A 13,699-nucleotide genomic window follows, 5' to 3' on the forward strand; every position below is an offset into this window, starting at 1 on the left:
TAGAAAACAATACACAAATAAGTGTTGCAACCATCCTGAAATAAACAAAGCAAGAAAAAATGCTGACAATGTTCACACTTAAGTGCAGATGGTGACAACTGAGCAAGGGTAAGATGAAGCATGAGATCAATAAACATATTGGTTTAGTGTCAGGAAGAATGTACGAGTTGTATTGGGCTGAAAAGGGAACTCTGCCTGAAGGTGCAGCTGCCAACCTACCTAGTGCACTACATTCCAACTGTCAACTATGGTCATGAGATTTAGGTAGTGACCAAAGGAATTACACCGTAGTATAACTTGCCAAAAAGAGTATAGACTAGAACTGCCCCACCTTCTCAGGGAAAGGAGTGAGCTGAGGTGAGCTGAGATTATTAAAAGTGAGTACAAACATCTGATTCAGATGCCTCCAAGCTGTATCCCATCACTGCGGAGATGATTTGCCATGTTGAATCAGGTAAAGACCAAAAAGTACACTCATAACAGACGGCCGGGGTGGGGGGCGGGGGGGGGGGACAGCTAGGGGATGTATGGGCTACCTCAGCAAACCTCCCGTGCTGACAAACATTTGCAACAAATCTTTTTCCTGCTGTCAAAAGCCGAGACCACCATGCTGTCAATAAATAACCATTAATGTTGAAGTGCACTGCATTGCGTGTCATATCTTGCTCTACTTAATGCAAAATGAGCTGCATGAAGAATTTTCTTTTATTCCTTACCGCAATGTATCAGAGCTGCGACTGATTGTTTTTTAAGATGGCCACAAGAATTAATGGGTGTCAACAATTTTGGAGAAAAATAGACTGTCCGTGCAATTTTCCACCCTCTTACCAGCAGCTGTGATTCTGAAAAACGATTTACTTTAGATTCACTGCATTGTGTTTGCTCACACAGGGGATTCTATAATTTGTGCCATGGCTCCTATGTGGATTACAAAGCTTGAGGCATCTTAAGCACACTGATAATATGGGTTCACAATAATTCAGCAGAAATGCTCTGTCGCTATTCCACCAGCCGCTCCAGTATTAAAGGAAAAAACTCAACACTTTGTGACTAACCGGGAAATCTTAACAGGTGAAATAGTCTGATATTGTTTCAGGGTTTTTTGTTGGTTTTTTTTTGTGTGCCCCCCACATTTTCATAGTACTTCAGAGCATATTATATACCTAGCTAACGAAAACACAATTGTGCATGATAAATGTGAGCAACCTTTGAATGACTACAAGGCCATAGATGCTTTTAAAACTTAGTCTGAAATCATAGAAATATCATCTGCCACATGCCCAGACACCACATTTCAGTAAAATGCGGCTCTTCTCTAATAGAATGCAGTGGTAATTTTTAGCAATCAACCTCCACCTGAAACTTCAGAAGCACAATGACAGCAGTTTGAAACTGGGCTGCAAAATCCACCAAAAATAAAAAGGTCCCTGAATGTTTGGTGAAGACATAACTGTTGTTTACTACATTACATCTGTTGTGCTACAGCACTGAAACCAAATCCTAAAGCATCGATAATCATGTCCTTATGTCCTAAACGTGTTGCGAGCATTCCCACTCAACATCAAGTTCATACATTACATTGCACTTCTGAGGCCTCAAAACACACATCTGAGTGCTGAAGACACACGCTCCAACAGTTTTCATCGGTCCTCAACCTAAAAGGAAGTCAATCAACACACAGTGAATGGCTGTAAAGGGAAGGAAGGAGGCTATGTAGTTGGACCCAAGCCTGCAGTGTCAGTTTTGGCTAGGGACGGAGGCTGCCTGTTCCCTGCTGAGGTTTGGAGCTGAGGCAGCAGCTGTCACTATGTTCTCAGAGCCAGAGAATGAAACAACACTCTCAAAGATAGCCAAATCACTTAAAGCACCAAAGACTGCATCATGTTTTTGTCTAAAAATGTAAACCAAAGCTCAAATGTTGCCTGAAAGAAGAGTTTTAGACAAAGAATAAGCCCTATCATTTAACAAAACAAACAATTTATAAATAGCAGATAGCTCCAGTTATTAGACAAAACAAAACTGATGAACACACACAGAGGCTCTTTTCCAGCAAATGCTCTGAAAACCTAATCCCTCTGGAAAACCTCTGTTCCCATTACCACTTTGGTGTAGCACCCAAAAAACACTGACAGTAGTAGTCATGTTGAATCTATTTGTGTTTCTTCCGCATTGCTTGATCTTCTGATTTTTGACTTGGTTTTGATAAATGATTAAGGCCTTTTTAGTACAGGGTGAAAAACAACTTGAAAGTAGTTTGAGATGAGCAATCCATCACACTAAATGAGTTATTTCATCATTTTCAGTCAAGTGGAAAGTATGTATTTATTCTAACAGTATTTATGATTGCTGCATTCATGAGGTCATAAGAAAATGTAATATAACTTGTTTGCTAACATCCAAAATATTTCAATTCAACACTGCATTTACCAACACTACTATATTGAGGCTTGTCTGAAGCGCAAAGTGGGACTAAATGTAGGAGTAGTCAAAACGGGATTGAAGAAAATGCTGCAGACCTTGAGTGTTTTCACCAGGGTAAATAAAGCACTGGCAGCGGTCCAGCACAAGTGTAATGCAATAATGCAGTTATTATAATGTTTATAATTGTCAAGGGGGTAAGGAGAACAGACAGCAGCACTGGCTTAAAAAAAAAAAAGTCAGGAAAGGGCTTGATTAACAAGTGCAATGGTGCAGTCCTGTAACAAAGTACAAAGGGGACCACAGAAGCAAAGGCAACTTAGCTTAAAGAACAGTCTTGATGCACTCATGCTGGCGCCATGTTGACTTGAACACATCATTGGTCACATCAAGTGCTTCACAATTTTCCATGCTACATGGCTATGTTCAATGACCAAAGAAAAGGTAATTTGAAGAAAGCAGTAACTGCCAATTGTACGGTTTCTGCAAGCAACCTAGTATGTAATGAATTGCAATGTACCCTGTGCTACTGCGGCCAAACGGTCTGTATGCCATGATTACTTCCATTTTCATACTTAATTTCTTAACTCAGCATGTGAATTAACCAAAACGGTAAAGTTTAGTGAAGTAAAAACCTTTAAAGCAATGCAGAGAACTGCAGGGAGTCATCAACCACAGGGCATAAAGAAAAAGTACAAAATGAAAAAGGTCAAAATCAAGGAAAAATTATCAAAATAATTTGGATAAAAAAAATTATAAAGAACGTGCAAGCTAAAACTAGACAGGTTAAAATAGGCCAGGTGTCTCAGTCCTAATAAGTCCACTTCAGAGAAAGTATCATCCCCAGAGCCTCTCTCATTTTGGAGCCTGACCAAGGCTGAAGCCTTGCCAGAACAGCGCTCGCGCACGCAAACGCGCGCACACAGAGGAACTGGGGAAAACCTGGGCAGTCTGTACAGATATACTGATATGATGGTATGCATTTCCTGGAATGAAGACACTGGGCTATCAAACCTCTGACCTAATTAAAGCCCTTCTGTTGCTTGAAAAGAAAGGGTCCTCTTCTTCATTTTTCACAATTTTTAACCTCTCCAATTCTCTGAATTTCCCTTCTCTTTATGGCAAACCCTCACCCACTGCAGGTGGTCCGATTCCATTTTGGCTTTCCCAAAGAGAATAAATCCAAGAAAAAGGATGGGGAAGCAGGGGTGCAATACCCAGGGAGAAAAGTAAGTAGTGCGATAAATTGCAAGAAAAAGGAGGTGCAGCCAAAGCAGACAAAAACTCTGTGGAAGCAGATGACCTCAGCTGCATCACGCTGTGTGACTAGCACCCCAGAATATGAGAAAAAAGAAGAAACAATCATGCTTTAGTCTCAACTCCCAAACAAAAACACTCAAGAAAATTAAAATAACATAACAATAAAAATATTAGGCAGGTCTCCAGTTAAGTCTGAAAATGTCATCATGCAAGTGTGTTTCTACCTCTTCTGACAGCTGTGAGTAGTGAGTCTCAGCTGTGGCAAGGATAAGAACAGGGCTGAAAGAGGGAACATCCTGCAGCAGGGTGAGGAAGGTGCTCTTCACAGTGTCACCCACTGTCTCCCACCACTCTGAGATATGCGGCATGAACACCACACTGGGCATGCTCCGGCAAGCCTCACGGAAAACCTACAAGCACACAGATAAGTCATGCACAAATCTGCATGAGCCAAAAAAAAAAAAAAAAAAAAAAAGTGTAGAGCAGAAGTCACTACAAATAAATATCTCAATACATATCAGTGTGTGTGTATGAGTGCTACCTGAGCACAGGACTCCTCTGGCGTTTTCACACTGACAGAGTAGAGAGTGGGCAAATCCAGGCGGTGTACCGGCAGCTTGTCCAGGTGGTGCAGTAAAGCAGGGGCCAAGTGGGAGCTCTGTCCTGAGCCCGATGCTCCAGCCAACAGCAGACGTGGCCGATATGCTGTGGGCTGTTGGAGGGCAGAGCTAGAAGCAGATGGGAGTTCATAGTTAGCATAGTATTTATCACCTTATGATCACTGACCAGGAGTCACACTGTCATTCGACATGCAGTGTCACAGCAGAATCCCATTGATTTTGTTTAAATATTGATCATTTGCTGCCATACACCAAGTGTTGATACCCTTAATGATTCCACAAGTGATTATTTGTTTTGTTATTTGTTTTCTGCCCAAGTCCAGTAATACATCTTACTATGAGAGTGCCTCAGTAAATTTATTTTTTTACATACAAGTAAGATGCCTGTTACTTTCTGTCAGTTTAAACCAATTCAAGACTATCGCATCTCTGACCAAACCCAATAAACAAAGGCAGTCACAGCACAGTAAAGCCTGACTGAAACTCCTTTCAACAACAACAGACTCTTAAGAACTGGAATAAAAGGAATGCTGTGCTCAAGTTGTGTGGTTTTGAACAGAAAAGAAAGTTAGGTGGTCAAAGGAAGTAGAGTAGAGGCTTGTTAGAACCTGGCCTAACCTTGAACTTCCACCATATAAAGTAAGGTTCTGCTTTCATCAGCTTTGGAAGGTCTGAATCTGTACACAACCCCACTGACCTGACTGTGTTTGGCAACTATTAGACAAGCCAGAAAAGATTCAGTCTCTGCCCTAAATAATTTTTCTCCTACATGTTATCCGTAACTCCACCTATAGAATTAAATTAAGTTCCCAGACGTTTAACAACATTCAACAGTTAGGCCAGTTAATATCGGCACCAATACAGACACTGGTGATGTGCTGTTTTTATGCCATTGGTTAACAATTCAATTAAGCGTTCCCTGAGCTATAAATAAATGCCTTGAGAAGTTCTTCAAATAATTACACAAAGTAAAATAACCATCCTATTCCAAGCACTCTGTTTAAGACTAGCAGCTAACTGCTTAATAGGTTCATCAATAAATGGTTTCAGCGCCACACCTGAGAAATCTCTTTCTCTTGCTGGCATTAAATCTCCTTTGCTCTTTCAGATTACTTACTTAATGACTTGTGTGGGAAATTAAGTTATATTTATACCATATATACACTATATAGATGACTACATCTACATCTGTTACAACACTAGTAACACTCTGGATTAAATAATCAAAAAGTGCTTCTGAGCATGCTCTCTCTGTGGTCTTATACCTCACACAAAAATAAAATGTATCAATTTCCTTGATTTATATTTTAAGAAATGCTCCCTTTTCCCTGTTTTTATTTAAACGGCGCACTTAAAGACTATTGTCTATGCACTTCAAATAAATGTACGAACATAAACATAGCAAATTTAATTACCTGATGCAAGCAAAAAAATAAATATATATTTTTTTGTCAACTCACGAGGAGAAATGTAAGAAGGGTCGTAGCACAGAGGCAGAAGAAAGCTGACTCTTTGGGGATGCAGCAGGCTCGACTTCATAGATGGAAGCAGAGCCTTCCTCATTGTCATCATCGCTGTACAAGTCCTCTTCGACCAGTTGATTGTCACCGCCTAGCACAGAGCAGAACAGTGTTTACACAGTCATGCACATGCAGAAATTCACTTTCACTGGAATTACTGTGCATTAGTGGTGGTGGACGAAGTTAAGAGTTTGTTTCTTTAAACTTGAAACCCTCAAGCCAACACTGACATTAATGTGGCCATTGTACCAGAGTTGGAATAAAAGAGAGGTGGCTTATTACCCGCACTATAATGCAATTTAAAGTGATACAACACCCTAGGAACTCCATGTCATTATTGGGTGAAATAAGTACAACTCTGGGATTGTGCTGCATTGTAGCTAATCTGCTGTGAGCACTGTTGTTGACTAGAGCAGGAGCTGGTATTGAAGTATCTGCAGAATGACTGGTTATCCAATCTCTGCATATTCAGGGGGGACATTTCAACATAGATTCCATGTTCAATATTTGAGGGTGATACAAAGCACTTCCTGGTATTTGACTGTCTTTCTCCACACCTTATTACAAATGTGTCAACAGGGAAAGCACACTAACAAGTAAGACAGGCAGCAAGGAAGAGAGTATGAGTTAAGGTAGGAGAAAGAGAAGCCAATGGCAGGAACGCAAACGAAAAATCATACACCAAAAACCCTGATCCCCCTAGGTCCTAGAGCCGTACCGTGTGTGTTGTCCCTATCAGTGCACTGAGCATGTGGGAAGACTCGGAGCAGAGCTTTCAACACCAATGAGAAAGAGCTGGCCAACAAGGGCCTGAGGGTGGGAGACAGGGCTCGGCCTGGAGGAGCCAGGGCCCTCTGGGAGGCTGGGACGATTGTCCTCATGGCCTTGCTGAAGTCGCCAGGCCCCAGGACGATGGAGGTGACATCCAGCTTCAGTTTAACACTGCTGCCGTAGATCTGGGGGTAGCGACGGCGCAGTGCCACCAAGGCCGCCTCTGTGCAAAGTGCTTTGATGTCAGCACCACAGTAGCCTGGATGCAAACAAGATACACAAAAGGTTAGTTAAAAATGTATTTTTTAGATTGTTATCCAATTGCACAGTGAACATGATGGTCAACCTGTTTTCCAATGGTAATTTGACACAACACCTACAGCAAAGATGTCAGTCTTACCGACACATTTTTCCGCAAGTTCATCAACGAATGGCTCAGCCAATTTGGGATTCCAGTCCCGCGTATGAATCTCCAAGATGTGCTTTCTGGCCTGAAATCAGGTTTTGGGGTAAAGCGGCATTGGGGGAAGAAAAAAAAAAAAAAAAAAAAAAAAAACAGCGTCAATACAAGAAACCAAGCATTTAGCATTGTAGTAGAAGAAAAAGCAAAATGGTAACTGCCACAGTAGCCTCAACTCCCACCAAACAAGGTAAAAGAATTTTTCTTGAATGTACAATTTAAACAGCATGTTGGATGAGACAAAAGAGAAGAAACAGAAACAAAGGAAACTAATGATACCTGGGGAAATCGCATCATAAATATCGTAATTTAAGAAATGGCTTACTGAGTGCAGCCTTTATTCTTTCATTAACTTATAACACCAAGAGAAAGATCAAAACTGGCTCAAGTGCATGAGTGAGCTGAACTGAAGAGCTTGTGAACACTTCAGCAAAATGCACCCTTCAATTCATTGCAACGTCTTCACACAACTGTGCTTTGATGAGCAGGCATTAAGAACAAAGTGGTCTTTGTTGTGAATGAAGGGCAACAGTTTTCATCATCTTTCATCACATCTCCCTTTCTATTCAAACGACACAACTGGGCCAGATTTTATATAGGCTTCTAGCTTGGGCAATACCAGGAGGGAGGCAAACTTAAAGTACAGAGGCACTCTCTTTCTATCTGAACAAGATCTCTACTCTGTCAAAGACTGTTATTGGCAAGTTTAGTCAGAAAGATCAAGCTTTGATACCAATCAGCCAACTGTGTGGACAATATAATGCAAACTGTTAAATGGGCTCAATGGGAATGAGTAACCCACACTGAGCTGTTTACCTGACTCACCGTCACATTGACACATGTGTAACATTGGGTGTTTTGTTTTTTTGTGTTTTTTGTTGTTTTTTTTTTTTTTTATTAATACCCCAAAATCGAATATTTAAACAACCTGATCTGCATAATAATTAATCTGGTGAAATTGATTTTTAATTCTCCAGCAACCTTATGAGCATTTACTTTACCTCTTGCTTTTTGCAACAAAACAACCAAGAGCAAATGAATAGTAGAAGAGACTCCAAATAGCCAGAGGGCGGCATGTACTAATTTTGTCACAGTACTCGGATGACTGTGCTAATTGTTCATGTCTCTCCACCTGGGTGTGCATATAGGTTCAACATTGTGACTGATCCTTACACACAATATTGATGGCTGCTGTGTAGTGGTTGCCTAAAGAGATACAAATTCTGTGGCGCAACTACATTTAAGGTAAAAATGTCAATGTTTATGCTGGACCATGTTCCAAGATTCAATTCTGAAGGTACACCGATCACATGTTAATCTCCCTTCAATGAAAAACACCTTTAAAATGGGACTTTATATGATGAAAATTGCATCAATGTGCACACATCCATAACGCTCAGTGATGTTCCACTCCGTCTCACCTTTTTATCGGGCAGGTTGAACAGAAACTCCCGGTCAAAGCGTCCAGGCCTCCTGAGTGCTGGGTCGATAGAGTCAAGTCTGTTTGTAGCACCAATGACCACTATCTCCCCACGACTGTCCAAGCCATCCATCAAGGCCAGCAGAGTGGACACAATAGAACTGGAAAAGATGGTGCAGACTGTGATCCATTTATCCTCACATGGAGTAAAATAACACTAAAAATTATAACTATTTAGTCTGTCTGACTTTACACCAAGACACCAATGTAATAATAGCTAAATCTAATTTACTGTGCGCAAAATGTTGCGGAGACCTTCTATATTACAGTTAAAACATACAAGTATATGTGCAGATACCCCTAGAGCTGTTATACATTTTAAGAATGAAACAATATTTATAGAATACAAGAATAAACAAGGTCTTATGTCTTCAAATACCTGGGCTATTGAACAGGCATAAAGAGTGAGGCAAAATTATCAGTGATTCTGTTTCACTGTTGACTAGCGCTCCATGCATGTATTTACCCAGCATGGCAGAAAGAGGAAAGCATCTGTAAACTGAAGCATGCACACACTTCATGATTTGAATAAAGTGTGGTTCCCAATTGTGTTTCACAAATATTTCAGTTTCTTAGATGGCAACTGTTTTGTCAACGATCAACTACAAGCTTTGTTTGCATAATAGGAAGCTTCCTTGCCTAGAGCCTTTGCTGAAATACTCTAAACCAGGAGTGAAATATCTATGTCACTGTGTCACAAATATGTCACAGAAGAAAAGCACTCAAATCCAAAACCAGCCAAACATGGAAGCTGCATATGCCAGCACATTTGGGTCTGCAGCTCCAGCAAACCTGTGCCACCTTTTGGACAGGAAAGTAACAGCAGCACCAGTTAAAACCCGGAGAAAGGCTGGCATGCTTGCAATTTACACTTACAATTAAATGTGAACAGATGTGTGTCTTTTGGCTGCTTAGGTGTGCATTTACAAAGCATAATAAATGTACTAATGCATGGCGTAGTTAGAGCCTTATTTGAGTTTCTTAGTGATTTAAAAGCCAATTCCATGAGGTGCTTTAACAATTCTTCCAATTCCACTTTGATGATTATGGACATACGAGACAAAACAACTACTCTTGAGTTTAGTCACTGCAGGAGGGATTAGTAAGTGTAATTACTGAGTGTCATTTCACACTGGGCTCTGTTGGAAATGCCAGCATGTTTCAAGTATGCAAATAAGTATAGAGATTATTTGTACAGTCTCATAGGATATGAGGGTTAAATCACAATAGTTTACCTGTGTATCTGGTCTTGCCTGCTGGAACGAACAGGAGCCAAACCATCAATTTCATCAAAGAAAATAATGGATGGCCTCATGAGGTATGCCTGATCGAAAACACACACAAACCCAAGATTAACCCTATGGCAAAAAACTATTGCACTAAAAAAAAATAATAACAATAATAAAAATAAACAATGCACCTGACTGGTTCAGTATGTTTTTATTCAGGGTGAAAGAAATAAATAAAAATATTCTACGAGCAGCAAATTACTGTTTTTTATGGTCAAAAGAGTAAATCCTTCATTTTAAGGACAAACTTTGTCCTCACAAGACCTCGCAGGAGCGGTGTTGAGGTGATTCACCTGGTCAAAGAGCAAACGTAGCTGGCGTTCTGATTCACCAACCCATTTGCTGAGGCAGTCAGCTCCTTTCCTCATGAAGAAAGAAACCTTTTTGTCTCCCTGGCTGCACTCGTTAGCAAGTGCCCGTGCAACCAAAGTCTTTCCAGTCCCTGGTGGGCCATAGAACAAACACCCTCTAAAAGCAAATGAGAGAAAATGGGAAATGTGTTTACTTGATCACCTCAAAGAATACAACTTCTAATGCATGTACTCTATTTATCTTTATTCTTTTATATGTATATAAGACAAAGATGTCATGATGAAAGGGAACAGCATGTTGGTGGTTTGATCTTCATAAAGTCTCTCTTTCCAAACTTTCCAAACACAAAAAATCCAATCAAGTTAGCTCTTCTCACCTGGGAGGCTGAATCTTGAATTTCTCAAATATCTCAGGGTAAAGCAGAGGGAACACTACCATCTCCTTTAGAGACTGAATGTGATTACTGAGGCCACCCACACTGTCAAATTTCACCTGAGGAGAAAAAACTGAATTAACATTGAAGCGCTTAATGAGTCATCTCTCTGTTAGGTTACACGTTCTATTATCATTTTCGCATCAGAAGATTAAAGCTGTACTACTGTGCTGCATTTTGGCATTTATTTCCATCTCCACTCACAGAGCTGTCAAGGTTCATGGGATCCACATCTGCCAAACTGGCACCCACTTTCACCCGATCCCGCAGTACCCCACTAGCCAGGTCGTCCGCAGTCAAGTTCATCGGCAAACACCTGTGACACAAATAAAACTATGAGCCAACTACATAATGTGAAACATTCCTGCAGCTTCTTCAAAAAAACAAAACTACAGTAAAAAGCAAAACTAAAGAGACTGATATGAAAAGAAAATATGAAGCAAAAAACAGGAAGGTCATCACCTGTTTCTAGCCCGGGTCATGCTCTTGCTTTTTCTCCGTTCAAACCGCTCTTCATCAGAAGATGAGGTGGTGTCACTGCTATGAATGGCATGTTTCTTCACTCTGAGGAAGTGTGGAAATTTGGATTCAGTATCACAACTATACTGTCACAGTTCTTAATAATCAAAAAAAAAAACATTTCGTAACCAGAGCAGTGAAAACACTGCCTAAAAACGTTACAGTTATAAAGTGACACAAATGAAGTTTCTACCAACCTTATACGGCTTCTTCTTGCTGGGGATCTGTGGGTGTCAAAAAGTGAAGGGTTGCTCTGCTTTCTGTTCACAGGCTCTGAGAAAGCAAACACAAATCAGCTGGTTTAGCTCTAACCAAAGCATTATCGTACCACATGGAAACAGTTCAATAAAGGGCTTTAATATCCATCATGGCAGAAGTATTTATATACAAATGTTTGATTAGGTAAAATATAACAATTACCAATGGGCGGTGCTTCATATCTCTGCACTGTCTTACGCTGCCTCAGGTTGTATGGCCTGTCATTTTCCTCTTCTGCCTCTTCTGCTTCATCCCCTTCATCGTCTTCATCGTCCTCTGCATCTTCCTCCTCCTCCTCACCATGAGATTCTGAAAGTTGCAAAAGTAATATTTGCACTTCAAATAAATACTACTAAGTATAAGATTTCAAAGATGTACTCTGTGCATTAAGCCATCAACTCTTTGTTGTTGAGAAAGAGGCTCTTCATGAAGTTTTCATCACACTCTCACTTCATTGATGAGTGGAGCGTTAGTAGGCAACTGACCTCCTGTACCTTCCTCTTCTTCCTCCTCTTGCTCCGTTTTACTCATGACTTTGTGGTGTGTAGGAATACTGAAAGTGCTCCTGCGCATGGATTTCCTGCGTTTCACCCGTGAATACATGTCAATGTTTTCCTGAAAGAGGAGAACCTTAATGCCATCACTTGTGTTAACTGTGGGTCATCAAGCAGGCTGCGGTGCTGCACTTTTCAATCTCTCCATTGCAGTTTGCAGCATGGCCAGACCCACCTCCTCAGTGTCACCAGTCCACATGCGAAGTCGCTCCACCTCACGGTTCTGCCTGATGCTGCTGATATTGTCCATCTCCTGAAGAACAGCCTCAGCAGTGCTGCACATACACAGATAGACAGCAACACGATATATGACATACTGAAGTCATCTTTCAAAAAGCACAACATCGGCAAACACTTGCATCTGCTTGAGGTGTAAAAGCCTGCAGTTCCCAATAGTTGTGCTATTGGTGAGTTGCCTCTTTAATGCAGCATGTCATATGCAAATTCTGACTTCCATTTATAATTTTAATTTTTTATGAAGATTAGGAGGGCAAGCTTTTAGCACTATTTAAAAATTGGATTTACGCTGCTCAACCAATATGGATAAATACTTTGACTGCCTTCATGCTGAAAGTCAACATTATTAACATATAAATAAACTCATTTCAAATCTAATATACCTGAATACTGCCAAAATATCAGGGACATCCAAATGTATATATAAGCTCTCTAAATGAAGGAGACCTAGGCAACTTAGTAGCCAAATATTACTTGTACTTTCTGGATCTGTCATATTTTTCCTCATATATACTGAGTCCACATTCATATACATTAGGTACTACTGGAAAAGGTTGTCTTGCACATTCCCTTCCTTCTCTTAATTTGAAGCAGTACGGCAGAAAAAAGTGTCATTGGTGTGAGTTCTAGCTACCTGTTTACCAGCTGGTCAAACAGCAGGCTCTGGTTGAGGTGTTCAAATTGGCTTTTCTTCACCCGGCAGCTCCTCTTCAGCTCCACATGTCCGTTCATGTGAGAGTGATCTCCACCTCCACTCTCCTCATTCCGGTGACTCATATGGGCTGTTGCATTAACAAAAGTTAAATTAAGGGCCATTACTGTAATTGTTTCCCAAATGCACACATTCAATGTTTGCATTCAATAAAACAGAACAAATTGAAGAGAATTGCATTACCGTGCCCGTTCTGCATTATGCGAGAGGACAGCCTGAAAGTAAAACAGCAAAGTGAAAATATTTACGGACAATTGCACAGAAGACTGCAATTAATCACAGATCATACTGTTTGAGAGCTCATTCTGAAGTTTATCTGTTCCACTCATTACAATGCAAAACGTGAACAGAATTAACAGCTGTCTAGAGTCTCCCCGACATGGCTAAACTTTTACTTTACACAGAAAAGCCATTACACATAATTAAATTACTTTTATACAACTTTGTATTAATACAGAAATGTTATTTAAACTAGATACTTATGAAGAGAAAAAGAGCTGACCTAGTGCGGTAGGTGGGAATGTCCCAGCTGACTCTCTGACCCTTCGTTTGAGGAGATGGGGAGGTATCACTGGAACTGGGCTCAGATGCAGTCTGCCGCCGCGTTCGCTTTGAGGGGGGAGCTAAACGGGGACTGCTGGGACTGCTCACATCACTACTCGGCTCCTTCTGTTAAACAAATAGTATACCAATATTAAAAAAAAAAAAAAAAAAAGATGAAAGTAAGGATGAGAAACAATCAGAATGAGCAAGCAACAGAAAATCAGGATGCTGAATAATAATATAATATTGACAGCTTTTTTGTTAAAACCTGCATGAAGAATTCACACGTCAATCATTGTATAAAACCAGAAAA

The 13,699-nt window shown here is 40.5% G+C and overlaps 1 protein-coding gene across 1 annotated transcript in view; it reads right to left on the reverse strand.

The window, feature by feature from the left end:
- Positions 1-13,699, reverse strand: part of atad2b (ATPase family AAA domain containing 2B) — a 60,928-nt gene that overhangs the window by 45,487 nt on the left and 1,742 nt on the right. Inside the window, exons 2-19 of the mRNA XM_029496209.1 lie at positions 13,346-13,512; positions 13,027-13,058; positions 12,766-12,913; positions 12,070-12,169; positions 11,826-11,955; positions 11,503-11,649; positions 11,280-11,355; positions 11,026-11,127; positions 10,768-10,879; positions 10,507-10,622; positions 10,112-10,286; positions 9,765-9,853; positions 8,471-8,630; positions 6,990-7,080; positions 6,537-6,848; positions 5,759-5,909; positions 4,220-4,406; positions 3,903-4,088 (exon numbers count right to left, since the gene is read on the reverse strand). Of these exons, the coding sequence (XP_029352069.1) occupies positions 3,903-4,088; positions 4,220-4,406; positions 5,759-5,909; positions 6,537-6,848; positions 6,990-7,080; positions 8,471-8,630; positions 9,765-9,853; positions 10,112-10,286; positions 10,507-10,622; positions 10,768-10,879; positions 11,026-11,127; positions 11,280-11,355; positions 11,503-11,649; positions 11,826-11,955; positions 12,070-12,169; positions 12,766-12,913; positions 13,027-13,058; positions 13,346-13,512 (2,481 nt within the window). The remainder of the gene's footprint in view (positions 1-3,902; positions 4,089-4,219; positions 4,407-5,758; positions 5,910-6,536; positions 6,849-6,989; positions 7,081-8,470; positions 8,631-9,764; positions 9,854-10,111; positions 10,287-10,506; positions 10,623-10,767; positions 10,880-11,025; positions 11,128-11,279; positions 11,356-11,502; positions 11,650-11,825; positions 11,956-12,069; positions 12,170-12,765; positions 12,914-13,026; positions 13,059-13,345; positions 13,513-13,699) is intronic.

This window comes from Echeneis naucrates, chromosome 24 (assembly GCF_900963305.1).
Source record: "Echeneis naucrates chromosome 24, fEcheNa1.1, whole genome shotgun sequence".
Taxonomy (NCBI): Eukaryota; Metazoa; Chordata; class Actinopteri; order Carangiformes; family Echeneidae; genus Echeneis; species Echeneis naucrates.